This window comes from Babylonia areolata, chromosome 23 (assembly GCF_041734735.1).
Source record: "Babylonia areolata isolate BAREFJ2019XMU chromosome 23, ASM4173473v1, whole genome shotgun sequence".
Lineage (NCBI taxonomy): Eukaryota > Metazoa > Mollusca > Gastropoda > Neogastropoda > Buccinidae > Babylonia > Babylonia areolata.
Window position 1 is genome coordinate 48786196 of NC_134898.1, and position 14253 is coordinate 48800448.

A 14253-nucleotide genomic window follows, 5' to 3' on the forward strand; every position below is an offset into this window, starting at 1 on the left:
CGTCATTGCGTTCGGACAAATCCATATACGCTACACCACATCTGTCAAGCAGATGCCTGACCAGCAGCGCAACCCAACGCGCTTAGTCAGGCCTTGAGGAAAAAAAGTAAATAAATAATAGAAAAATACATAAAAAAAACAAACCTAATAATAATGATAATATGTCAGAAGGCGCTTCAGTTATTGTATTAATGATCATTATTATTATTATCATTATTGTTGTTGTTATCATCATTATCGTCATCATCATCATTGTAGGACGGGATTCACGCAGTAGCTGGAAAAAAACACACAACCTTTTTGCATATTTTTAACGCGTCGGACGCGAAAAACGAAAAAGGAAGAAGCAGGAATTGAATGCAGGGGAGGTAAGTTTTGTCTTTCATCCCTATAAATCAATCAGAGTTATCCATGCATGTGGATGATAACACCAGAGAAACTCTATCAGTTCGGAGGTCTGAGAAAGTGTGAAAAGATGTTTGGCACAAAGAAAAAAATAAAACAACCCAGTCCAATTACTAGAGACCATTCTTGAGATACGAGTAATGAATATATAGTGGTCATGCAGCGATGTTGAAATTCTTTAACCACTGAAAGATCCCAAAAGGTGAAAATAAATGTGATTTAGAATGTATACAACTACTAATAATTCTACTACTACTGGTACACATAAGTATAATGTGTGTGTGTGTTGTGTGTGTGTGTGTGTGTGTGTGTGTGTGTGTGTGTGTGTGTGTGTGTGTGTGCACAAAGACGTACGTGTGTTTAAGCATATCTCAGACACCGCCCCCACATCGATAGCTCAACACGCGCAACCCCATCTCCCTCACGCACACACACATTACTAATGCACAAAGATGTCACACACACACAGACACGTACACACACGATATTTCCAGAAAGTTGACATCCTTTGTATGACCTCTTTCCATTTTGACCTCTCCAAATGCCTGGAGGAAAAACAAATTTGAAACATTAACATTATCTTTCATCAGTCCTATTTGCATGGGATGTATCCATTGATGCAATGATTATCATCAAGAACTGGATTTTCCCAAGAAAGTCAAAGGCATTGTTTTTAACGATGTGAATTTCCCATCATGCAATGCCACTGCAATCAATGAGTTCAAGATGGCTGACAGCTCGCAGTGTGTTTACGTCTGAGAACAGCACACCGTGCGTATTTCTCATGATTTGTATTTCATGAAAAGCATGAGTGTCCAATCTCTGTCTATGCTGATATAATGCCTCGTACAACAATGTTATCTGTCTTAAAAGTCTTTATGTGTTGAACGTTTCTTTAGAAATATATATTTAATACGTGGATTCCAAACAATCCCAACAACGAAGAATGTTAGTAACTTGAGACAACACTGATAAAAATAGCGAATTACGCGTCAACGGACTCATTCTAAAACAACGGAATTAAGCAGCCGATTGCTGAAGAAAACAACTCTCATGATGTATTTATCTCAGACAATTGCTGAAGATGATCTAGATTCATCTATTGTCAAAATGAGTCGTTTAGACACAAACCCATCTTTTAAATTTAAGGGAAAACACGCCCATTTGGGTGAAACTGAGAGATCAGTATATAAACTGATGAAGTATACTTTACAGGTGATTGATAATTTTAATGACATGATCTTTACAATCGTTACACAACTACAACCACAGTACTGCAAAACATGCCTGCTCAGTGGAAGGTGGCCAGTAGAGAATCGGAATGCTTTGTGGACATGTGATGGACACAAGTGAAAACTGAAATTATATGCAATGTACACAGCAGATTGGTATGACTGAGTGAAGTACACTGACAAAGGATTAAGATATTTTGAATTTATGGCTGCTGAAGCATTATTGATGCAGGGATGTCTGGTGATTGTTACATACTGACATAGCCAATTTCATAAAGGGGATGAGTTTTGCCAGAGGTACATTCTGAGGCAAAAACTGTGCAGTTTGGATAAAAAGAAAAAGAAAAAAAAAAGAATAAAGTATCATGCAAAAAAGCAGTTAATTATTATTCCGTATTCAAGACATGGGTAAATAATATCTACATAAGATTGAAATTGCAATGAAGAAAAGCATTGGAATTTGGAGCGAAAGATAAAAACTTTACTGTACATAGCTCTGTCATAGTGAAACTGCAAACACACAATTAGTTACATATGCATTTAATAGATTTAACATACATGTACATCAAGTCGTAGGAACCTTTGAGAAGTGACAGAGCCCTTAGGCCTGTTTAGGAAAAAAAAATTACCTCAGTCTAGGAAATAACTCATCAGTACTTTTGCTTTGTCTGCTCTCTATTTCCACTGTGTCAGTTTTTTTGCTTTGTCTGCTCTCTATTTCCACTGTATCAGTACTTTTGCTTTGTATATTCTTTAGTTCTGCGATATCCACTTTGCTCAATAGAACAGAGAACAGCAGCATCATTTTTTTTCTTAGGTACCTCACCCCCCACCCCACCCAGGTTCCAGGAAAGTGAAAACAAAGAAAAGAAGACCGGGTTTTTGGCCTCACCCCAGTCACTATTTCAAATTGAGTCATTGGGAGTGTTGACAAGTGTCATGTTAACAAGTGTCATTTCACAGAATCAGGTCAGTCTTGTGCACAAATATTACAAAACTCACAAAGTATGGCCAGTTCACTGAAGAAAATGTACATGTGTATTCAAATAAAATTAACAGATAAATTCATCATTTCATGGAAATTATAGATTTGTAAGAGTTTCACAAGTTATAATGTGCCACATCATTACCAAAATCACACTATAATTGTATAATGTAACTTAGGTGAAGTCTGCATGTCACTTTTTTGTCAGTTTTAGTTACTCAGTCCATGATTGTGTATGTACTGATGTGTTTGTGAACGTATGAAAGTATGCAACATATATATATATATATATATATATATATATATATATATATATATATATATGAAACATAAGTGTGTTTGTATTAGCTATAATTGGCTTTGCATATGTGATCTTTGCCGGCACTCAGAAGTACAAACTTGGTTAAACTGCACAGTGTTGATTATTTGTATTTCTTTTTTTATCACAACAGATTTCTCTGTGTGAAATTTGGGCTGCTCTCCCCAGGGAGAGTGCGTTGCTATACTACAGCGCCACCCATTTTTTTGTATATTTTCCTGCGTGTAGTTTTTTTTATATTTCTTTATACTATCGAAGTGGATTTTTCTTCAGAATTTTGCCAGGAACAACCCTTTTGTTGCCGTGGGTTCTTTTACATGCACTAAGTGTGTGCTGCACACAGGACCTCATTTTATGGTCTCATCTGAATGACTAGCGCCCAGACTACCACTCAAGGTCTAGTGGAGGGGGAGAAAATATTGGCGGCTGAGCCGTGATTCGAATTAGCGCGCTCAGATTTTCTCACTTCCTAGGTGGACGTGTTACCATCACTAGGCCATCACTCCACTCACTCTATGCTAATATATAGGTTATTTGTCACATTATCAATTCACTAATTTCAGCTTGAGTTTGACTATTGTTCAGAGAATAAACAGTTCAACTACTAGTTTATTTATGTGTATAATGTATGGCTTTAGTCTATAATGATCTGATATGTTACTGTTTGTTTTCCTGAAAATTATGTCAACAAACAAGATAAAACAAACAAAAAAAACTAGACTACTTGTTCCTCTTTTGCTTGGCTGATCACAGCTTGTGCAACTTGCCTTCTGTGACAGTCTTTTAGCTAAGTCAGTGTGGCTATGTTGAATCATGTCTGAAAGGACATACATTGATAATAGAATGGACACAATGCATGCTCATTCCACATGTTTGTCTGTCTGTCTGTCTGTCTGTCTGTCTGTCTGTCTCTGTCTCTCTCTCTCTCTCTCTCTCTCTCTCTCTCTATATATATATATATATATATATAGGTATTATATATATATGAAGAGAAAAAAATCCTGTGGTATATGAGAGCTCCAGTCTGACATCCATATTCATTTACAGAGCTCAATGAAGAAGAGTTGTTTCCCTTCATCATTTATTGGCCCTGAAACCTAGACCGCTATGACTGGAAGTTTTGCCTGCCATTCTATGTGTGTAGCAAACTAGCAGTGCAGATTTAATTAGAATGTGCAGCATTAGAGTGACCCTCTGAAGGTAGTCTGGGACCCCCCACAATTCTTGTAGAAGAGCCCCTGGAACACACGACTGAGTTTGGTTTCACTCTCAAGGAGGCATCAGCATGTGCAGATTGATCCTTTCAAAAAAGAAAAAGTTAGTTTTCCACATCTGCTTTGAAAATAAACAAATTACCAATTGTATTTTCTTAAATGACAGCTATTACTTAATACGTTCAGTTTTAATTTGTTATTTCTGCTTTGTTGGTGTTTTCTTGTTCTCCAGTCTGTTGCCTATGCTGCATGTCTGTTTTTAAAGATGATTAGACCTAAATGATTTTAGTTAATATTATAACAATAACTTACAGTTACAGTTTTTGTGTACAGGTCTGTGCATACAGTCAAACGTGGCATTGAGACTTGTTTGGCGCAAGCATCCTGCTTGTGGCTCGTCTGTGGAATGGCCCATAGGCGACGTCATCATATAAGGGATCGGCAGCGTGAATATGATCATTACAGCAGTGACACAGAAGAGTATTCAGAAGCTGAAGACCATCACTCCAAGAAGACCTGTATTAAGAGGACAAGGTCAGACTCAGATGTGTGATGATGCAGATCAGTGTTGTAGTTTTAGTGCAGATCTGGATGAAAATAATTTCCAATACAAAGTGATTCTGTGATTTTCAAATTTTTACATCTGAGTAGATCCAAAACAGATAATTCTTTATTTGAGGTAACATTTTAATCAATTGGAAGGCAACAGTCAGATCAGTATTGATAACACTTTTTGACAAAAGTGAATTTGTTTCATTGATTCTTAAGTGACCAGACTGATCAGTGCTGAACAGCTAGCTTTTACTGATCAACAGTTCTATTTCTCTTTGAGAATAAATAGAAACAGATTTGAAAATGAAAACATGAGTAGCTTTTATCCTTATTCATGTTTCTCAGCGATGCATATTTCTCGGTTTTAGAAAGAATCATTAGTTCAGAGACCTTGTTTTCAAGGATGGTTGATGGAATGGGAAATTATATGAAGCAATCATATGTTACAGTGGAATAAATTTCTGTTGTTGGCTGTTCATATAGCAAGATACAAACCTGATTGTGAGCAAGCTGATCGAAACAGTAAGCTATACCTTGAATTCAAGTGCTGTTGTTTTGTATACAGCTAGGCGAAGCAGTTTTGTGCAGTTCCTTAAGGATATTTGATGGCTAATGAAAAGTTACATTTGTATGACTGTTTCAAGTTTTGTGCACATTATCAGCCTAGAGATGTTAAAGGTAAAATTGTTAAGAATCAAAAAAGATTTTAAAATGTCTTTCTTTGGAATTTGGTGTTTCAGTTCAATTGGGCCTCCACGTTCCAAACCTTGCTTGGTGAATCGAACACGCTCACTCAGTCTGGATAACACCAGCAGCAACGAAGATTGTGGGCCTGAGGGTTCCCACCACCACCCCCACAACCCCCACCACCATCAGGCATCACAGCTTCCTGCATCAGTCGCCAGTGCCATAGCAAGAGCAGCAGCAGCCACCTCCAACTTCAGAGACACTGAAAATGCCTCACGCAATGCTTCTGTTGATGCCAATGAGAATCGTTCTCATGATCTCGACCTTCGGCCTGCGCGACACTTCCACCTGAGTCATGCAATGGCACATGCAGCATGCAGGGGTGATCATTGCAAGGCACTGGAATGGACAGAGCCCATAGTGTGTTCCAGTCCCCGGCTTCCCCCTTCAACGGGGAAATTGACTCTTGTTGTGGATGACACAAGGTTCCTAGTGGATGCTGATCTGCTCAAAGCACATCCAGAAACTATGCTGGGAAGGTGAGTGGATTGCTCGTGCTGTTAAATGTAAAGCAACATTTTACGTGTTTGTCAAGACCTGTAACTGTAAGATGTGTGGGTCAAGTGTGCTCTGAGGATAGTTTACTTTGTAACTATCTTTCTAGGAGTAGGAATTTTTTTTCATTCATCAGGTACAGTTACATGTTCAAGTTTTTGCTTGTTATATTTTAGATAATACTATAACTTTGCCTTGAGATGATTTCCATGATATATGGTTAATATGATATGTCTGTAGATACCTTTTCAGTTCGCCCTTCACCTTCCTCATCCACTCTCTTCAAAGTTGTATTCTGTTGCTTTCTCATTAAAAAAGAAAAAAAACGTTAAAAGGTCCCATAGCTTTTAACGGCCATCAGGGCAGTGTATTCATATCCACTGTGTCTAGGGTCCACTCCAGAATAGAAAGGCAGAGCCCGATTGTCTCCTGCCATTTTTACCTTGTCCAGTTAAGTCGGTTACCCATTCACACCTGGGTAGAGTGAGGAAAAATGAAGTGCCTTTTCTGACAACACCACACCGAGCCAAAACAGGAGATCAGACCTTGACCACTGGATCTGAAGACCAACGCCTTGCTGATATAGCCTGTTGAAATTTGTTTATAGATCTCAAGAGAGAGAGAGAGAGAATCTTTTTAACATATTTGTAATTTTGTGTGTGCAGAATGTTCACATCGTCATTAGATTACAACTTCACACGTCCCAATGAAAGGGGAGAATATGAAGTTGCTGAAGGAATATCTGCAACGGTCTTCAGGGCAATTCTTGTAAGTTAAGTCTGATAGAGTGACATTTCATATATTTTTGGTAGATATTGAATTCCTGCAAATATTTATTGAGTCATCAGTGACAATAAAGGTGAGGTAAGTTTGGCAATAAGATGATGAATTCAGACTGATTGACAGTGTGAAGGACTGATTAGTATCAGTATCAGTAGCTCAAGGAGGTGTCACTGCGTTCGGTCAAATCCATATACGCTGCACCACATCTGCCAAGCAGATGCCTGACCAGCAGCGTTATCCAACACGCTTTGTCACTTGAGAAAAACAACAAAAAAAACAAAACAAAACAACAACAAAAATTTTAAAAAAAAGAAAAAAGAAAGAACTGAATATTGTCTTGAGATCAAAGGAGAGAACGGGGGAAGTGAAATATGAATTATGACATTATTGCATTAAAAATATAACACTTTATACATCTGGTGAAACTGATAGTTTGCTTTTAAGTGTTCCCAAATCATTTGAAACTTTATGGCTTGTTAAGTATGGCTCTTACACAGGAGAGGATTTGAAGACTGGAAGCCCAGCTTTTGCAACAATAGCCATTTTCACTCTAGTTATAGTGTCTTTTGGTAATAAATATTTATAATTTTTGGTTGTGGTATTAGGTGCCCCCACTCCTTTTTTTTTCCATTTAATTCAGCCATAAATCTATTTTCCTTTTCCGCCCTGACCTGAAGAAACCAAATCTCCACTACTGTTCTGACAGGAATTCTACAAAGGAGGCAAGATCTACTGCCCACCGTGTATGCCAGTGCAGGAGTTGAGAGAGGCCTGTGATTACCTGCTGATCCCCTTCAATTCAGAATCTGTCAAGTGCCAGAACCTGCGTATGTCATTTTTTTCTTGTGTGTGTGTGTGTGTGTGTTCATATTGGATGACTGCACAGTAAAATGCCTAAGGGTCATTGGGATTTGCCTTTTTGAGTGTTAGAGAAGGTGATAAATTTGAATGATGATATGGAATTCGTATATATATCACTGTGCAGTATACTATGATACTGGGTGGTTGTTGTTCTACCCAGCATGAACTGTTTGGAAAATTGACTGTATACTGTATAATCTTTCAGCAGATTGTTTATGCTTGAAATGATGTACATGATACACAGTCGATTGATGGCCTCGTGGACTTGGAAGTATATCCATTGGTTTAGGAAGGTGCTGCAGTGTGATGCATGCACACATACAGACACAGACACACACACACACACACACACACACACACGATGTATTATATTTAATACTGTTATTTTGATGTATTATATTTAATACTGTTATTTATATTTGCATTGTTGTAGGTTAATACTTGTTGATATGCATATACATATTCTTCTTCCTATGACAACTCATTCAACACACACCACAACCTCTTTAGACTTATAATTTTCTTTTCCTCTGATACATAACATGAACTTTTTTTTTTTTTTTTTATTTTATTTTTTTTTTACACTAATATTATGTGCATTCCCTTTCCTTTATACACTACTTTACTTCTTTCCATCTAAAACACCTATAGTGAATAGACGTTAAACTGAAGAAACACACACACACACACACACACAGTAGCTCCCCTTGAAAAACAGAGAGAAAAGTTCAGTCTGTCATTTTATCTGCACATTGCCCTGATCACCTTTTTTCTTTTTCTGTAGAACCATCCCTCTTCTTGGCTCCCCAGCAGTTAACTCAGTTGACATCCAGAATGTTAAATGTTGCAGGTGGCTTGCTCCATGAACTCTCCAATGATGGAGCGAGGCACCAGTTCGAGGAGTACTTGGAAGAGCTCATCTTGCCCCTCATGGTCAAATGTGCAAGTGTGAGTACACATGATATGATCACATGTTCTCATTCTGAACAGCTCCCTGCAGTAGTTTTCATCTGTGATAGAGACAAGATTGATGTGGGTGGGATTTTTCAGATTTTTATTTATTTATTGATTTATTTATTTATTATCTTGACAGTACCTGTTTATTGTTCTAAGAATATATGTAGGTTCACTTTCAGATGCTCAGCTGCTTGTCTATTTATTTAATTTTTTTGCCATCTGTTAAAAAGACAGGATAAATATGGGTTGATTTATATGTTTTTAAATGATTTCAGCTATATTGTTTCAAAAAGCAGGATCAGTATGGTTAAAGAAAATGCAGATGGAACATATCCTGAGTATGGAATATTATTGGTTTTATAATTTCATCTTGCTGTTTATGCATCTGTTTGGAGTTTGGTAAATATCAAGATCCGTGCATGAATTTTACATGATAAGCAAAATATTATAGTGTTTGTTTTGATAAAAAAAAAGATACTATAATATCTCTCTCTCGCTCTCTCTCTCTCTGTCTATATATATATATATATATGGTGTTTTTATATATATATATATATATATATATATATATATATATAAAAACACCTGTTTTTGACTTTTGCTGTTGTTTTCATGTTTGTATTTTTAATGAGTATATGTATATTTTTGTTTCAGAGAGGTGACAGAGAGTGCCATATTGTTGTGCTGACAGAAGAAGATGTCTTGGAGTGGGATGAGGAGTACCCACCTCAGATGGGGGAGGAATACACAGAGAGTCAGTAGTGTTTGCTTTGCTAATTATTCTGTTAGACTGTATTATGTTAGTTGTTTTTTTCTTTCATGTAATGTGTGTGTTATTTTCAAGGTGCAGAAAGCCCATTTTAAGTGGTCTCTAGTATTGTGTGCATTTTATTTTTGACGAGACGTCACTGCTGGCAGTGGGTTGATGATTCTGTTTCCAGTCTTGTCATTGGCTGTCCATTTCCAGGAGATGCTAGGCCACAAGTTTCTGGATTCATTGACACACTGCTGCTTTCCAAGCACAACAGTTGCCTGCTAGGATTTCCCAGCCAACCGTTATCTTGAAGTTCATTTTAATATGAATGCAAAGTGATTCCACTTCCATTCACTGGTCGAGCAAAGAGTTAGCAACTACTGAAAACAGAGAGAGAAGACATACTCCAGCAGTATTGGATTCTGTTAGTTTCTTGACTCAGTACATATTTTTGTTTGTGTGAGGTGCTGACCACTTTTCTATCCTTTTGTTTTTTCCTGGCCCTCTGGTCTGAGGAAACCACTTATTGCTCTGGGTTCTGTTCAATTTGTAAAGTGCTTGCCAGTGGTTCTTGCCAGAGAAAACTTGAACCCAGCTTCAAACTTAGTGCTTTACTTGGCCATCACAGAATGAGTATTCTACAGTGAGGATTTTTTCTCTTTTCAAGTATAACCAGACTGCACTTCATTTCATTGATTTTCTATTATTGACCCTTTATTATTTTAATTTTATTTTTTTGTACAGGTTTTCTGTTCAGATGATAATGGAAGAGAATTCATTGGTTGTAGCTTGTTTCTTCATTAGCACTGCTTTACTCAAAGGGGCTTTCTCTACGGTCACTTAAAGATTTTATAAGTAAATCAAACTTGTTTTTAAACAAACAAAAAAATGCTATTACAAGCTGCCTAGTTTGCCTGATGTGTGTGCTGATGCCTGGTTGTGTGTGTTGCAGTCATCAACAGCACGCGACTGTACAGGTTCTGTCGCTACATAGAAAACAGAACAGTGGCCAAACAGGTGCTCAAGGAGAGAGGACTCAAGAAAATACGGCTTGGCATTGAAGGTAAAGGAACATTGCAGTACGCCATGCTTTGTCGATAGTGAACAGTTCAAGCATGTCATTCTGAAGAATGACTCATATGAGTGTGTGTAAACATCTTCATATGAGTGTTTGTATCAGTATCAGTAGCTCAAGGAGGCGTCATTGCGTTTGCACAAATCCTTATACGCTACACCACATCTGCCAAGCAGATGCCTGACCAGCAGCATAACCCAACACGCTTAGTCAGGCCTTGAGAAAAAAGAAAAAAAAAAAAAAAGAGGTAAAAAATATATATATATAAAAATTATGATGATGATAATGATAATAATCATGATAATAACAATAACAATAATCATAATAAATAAAAATAAAATAATAAGATGATAATGGTAATAAATGAACAAACAAGCAAATAAATGTAAAACATACAGCCTACACACACACACACACACACACACACACACACACATGAGCGCACCCGCACATGCACAGAGCTGTCCTGACGTGTACACTTGCACTCGCGCACGCATACACGCACACAAACACAGACGCGCGCGCGCACACACACACACACACACAGAGTCTGCCACTGATTGGCTGCAAGAGGGGTGGGAAAAGATTCTCTGATGCCAGGAATGTGACGTCTAGCGTGTTTGTAAACATTTGCATATTTATGAATGTCGCTGTTTGTTGAGAATGCAGGAGAGAAAATGAGAGAATATTAGCAACATTTTTTATATACATATCTTTGATTCTTTGATAGATATTGTTGTGAATGGAGTGAAAGTAACTGCTATTGCTTTATCAATAAAAATGTTTTTCTTCAAAGAAAATACCAACTTCTTAACCTTTACATCATGTGTTGAGTATTTTGCCATCCAAATATTAGTGTTATATTGGTATGTGTTCTCAGGGCTAATGATTTTGGGGTTAGTGAATTGAAGATTTGAAGCTCAGGCACTTGAAATGAATTTTATGTTTCAGGGTATCCAACATACAAGGAGAAAATCAAAAGAAGGCCTGGTGGAAGAGCAGAAGGTAAGTTGTTCTGCAAGGACATGTGATTGGGACAATCTTGTCTTTGCATTACAAGAAAAAGGCAAGACAAACCAAGAAGTTTAAATCCACAGGGGGTACATGAAAGTGTAAGACGTGAAAGTGCATGTCAAATTTCAGTCACCAAGTGTAAAACTAAAAGTAGTAAACAACATATTACACAAACATGAAAAGAAGGAAAAATGTCTATGCAGCGTTACAGCTTGGCACTTGCGAGCAAGGATGTTTTAATTCTTTAACTCTCTTATGAAAATTATAGCCCCTTACCACTCAGTCTCTCACAATTATTAAAGCTTTTTTCATGTTCCTACATATGCATAAACCATAAGAAAGCAAACTGACTTTCACTACACATACTTTACCGTGACCCACTAGTGCAGACTCCGGCAGTGAGTCCGATTCCTGTCCTGTGCAAACTACTATCCACCTATGCGGAGAAAACGAAAACAACAGTATTTCTGGATGTGTTGTGTCCACACGTATTTGGAGGAAAAGCAGTATGTGTTGTGCATTTTGTCCACATCAGTATGGCCTGGAAGCCTGTCAAGGCTGTAAATTCACCAGGATTGAATGGGTTAATGTCAGATCTGCCCACTGCCACGTGTTGAGCGCGATTGCAATGCTTGAGAACCGAAAACTGCTCCAAAATTCATTTCCATACTAGACTTGGATGAAAGATCACTAAATATTTTCTTTAATTTCAGTTTTTATTTTATTTGTTTTAATTCTCATCAAACGGTCTTCACATTACCATTTCACATATTTATGTTTGTTGCAGATAACAGAATACCTCTCATTGTGGTTTTGAAAGACAGAAGTTTGCCTGACACAGCTCTTGTTTTGATCTAGTAACTGATGCCTGCTATTCAGTCATCAAGCATCAGCCAGTACACCCCTTACTGTGCTGCTTTTAGAAGATCTGAACAGAAAAGTAATGCAGGGGAAGCATGAGCTTATTTGCTTTGTCTTACAGTTGTATTCATTGCATCCAGCACACTTGTTCGTACAAACCTCAGCAGTTCTTGACATAGTTTTCTTTCACATTATATGGATACACATATACAAACACACACAAATAAACATGCACACACAAACACACTCTGGGAAGGTGTTGCAGGAAAATGAAGTTGGCAATCTTTGCCAAGACAGGAGGTCTTGATTAGTGACATGTAGTTGCAGAGCATGTCTGAAACTCTGTCAGTCCACTGCCAAAGTTGTCTTCCTCGGGCTCTGAAGCCTGAGTGCTTGATGTTTTAGTCTTGCAGGTGACTGGCATTGTTGTTAGGTGACCAAACCACTTTGTTGGTGCTGTATGCACTGATTGATAGATCAGTTGTAGCTCCAAACCATCTTTATGATGTCGCCGTTTCTGACCCAGTCCCTTCAGGTTTTTGCCAGTGGCTCGATGGAGACATCTCATCTCGCAAGTTGTGAGTTTGTGCTCCAGGGCTATGTTTAGACTCTATGTCTGGCACTGATAGGTCAGGTGGGACTGAAGACCGAGTTGATGAGTTTGGCTTTGGTTTCCATGATGACCGGGTGCTTGTTGATAGCTGACAGAGTTTGCCTTCTGGACACTAGTCTCTATTTCATGTCCATGTATTTGTTGACAGTGATCTACAGCTACGTCCAGAGGCCTTTCATGCATGTCTTGGGAAAAGGAGGAGGCATAGAGTCTGTTGAGCAAACTAATATTGTAGCCCTTTATTTGTTCACAGTGATCTACAACTACATCCAGAGGCCCTTTTTGTGCTTGTCCAGGGTAAAAAAGATGAGGGGAAGAGTCTGTTGGTCAAACTCCGAATGTGGCCCTTTTATTTATTCACAGTGATCAACAGCTACATCCAGAGGCCCTTTGGGTAGAGGAGGAGGTGAAGAGTGTTGGTCAGTCCCCTCATGTGGCCCCTTTACTTGTTCACAGTGATCTACAGCTACGTCCAGAGGCCTTTCCTGCGCATGTCCTGGGAAAAGGAGGAGGCAAAGAGCCGGCACGTGGACTTCCAGTGCGTGCGCAGCAAGTCCATCACCAACCTGTCAACGACAGGCAGCGAGGCCGGTCTGCACAATGACCACCCCCAGCCCATCGTGGAGCAGGCCCAGGATGGAACCATCAACGTCATCCCTCCGCAGCCATCTCCCTCCGAGCCGTACCCAGAGGTGCAGCTTCCCCCGGACGTTGACTGAAGCCTGGGGTCTGCCTGCCTGCCTTGTGCTGCATCAGGTCGTTTTGGTGTTTTCCCCATCTGGCTTGGAGCTGTCTCTCTGATGACCTGTCTTGTCTCTTTGTCAGGCTTCTGGCAGGCTTAACCACCATTTGTACTCATCATTGTTTTTTTATTTTTTTATTTTATTTTTTTTTCAATTTCTGCATATGTACTGCTTTTGAATTGGGTTCAGAATGAGTGACCTTCATTGACAATGAAAAAGGTGAAATAAGAAACGAAAATAGAGAATCCTCTGTCCTTGTGTCTTCCACGTAAATTTATTTGCTGTAGCTTGATTTTTTTTTTTTTTTTTTTTTTTTTTACAGCTTGATTCTGATCACAGGGCATATATTTCTCATGTAGAAGTATTAGCTTTTAGTTGACACATCCCTTCAGTTTAGGGTTGCTGTGTAAAATGTGTTTCTTTTCCTTTGTATGACAAACATCACTTTGCAGAGGACTTGCAATTGATAGGTCTTGGATGATTTTGTTTCTGCAAAGCACCAAACTCTTACTATGGGTTTCAAGATCTTTAACTTGTGTGTTGTTTCGTATCATATTGTGTTGTATTGTGTTGTGTTGCATTGTATCTTACTTCTTATCACAACAAATTCTGCGTATCTTTTGAGAGTAAGGAAATTGGGGAA

At 38.4% G+C, this 14253-nt stretch overlaps 1 protein-coding gene across 1 annotated transcript; it reads left to right on the top strand.

Moving 5' to 3' along the window:
• Positions 1-4494: 4494 nt before the first annotated feature.
• Positions 4495-13922, top strand: LOC143298164 (BTB/POZ domain-containing protein KCTD20-like). Its single transcript, XM_076610906.1, has 9 exons — positions 4495-4689; positions 5448-5933; positions 6615-6717; positions 7439-7559; positions 8444-8541; positions 9205-9304; positions 10257-10367; positions 11331-11384; positions 13324-13922. Exons 1-9 carry the CDS (start codon positions 4562-4564, stop codon positions 13584-13586), a joined length of 1464 nt encoding a protein of 487 aa, XP_076467021.1. The 5' UTR covers positions 4495-4561; the 3' UTR covers positions 13587-13922.
• The last annotated feature ends 331 nt before the right edge of the window (positions 13923-14253 follow it).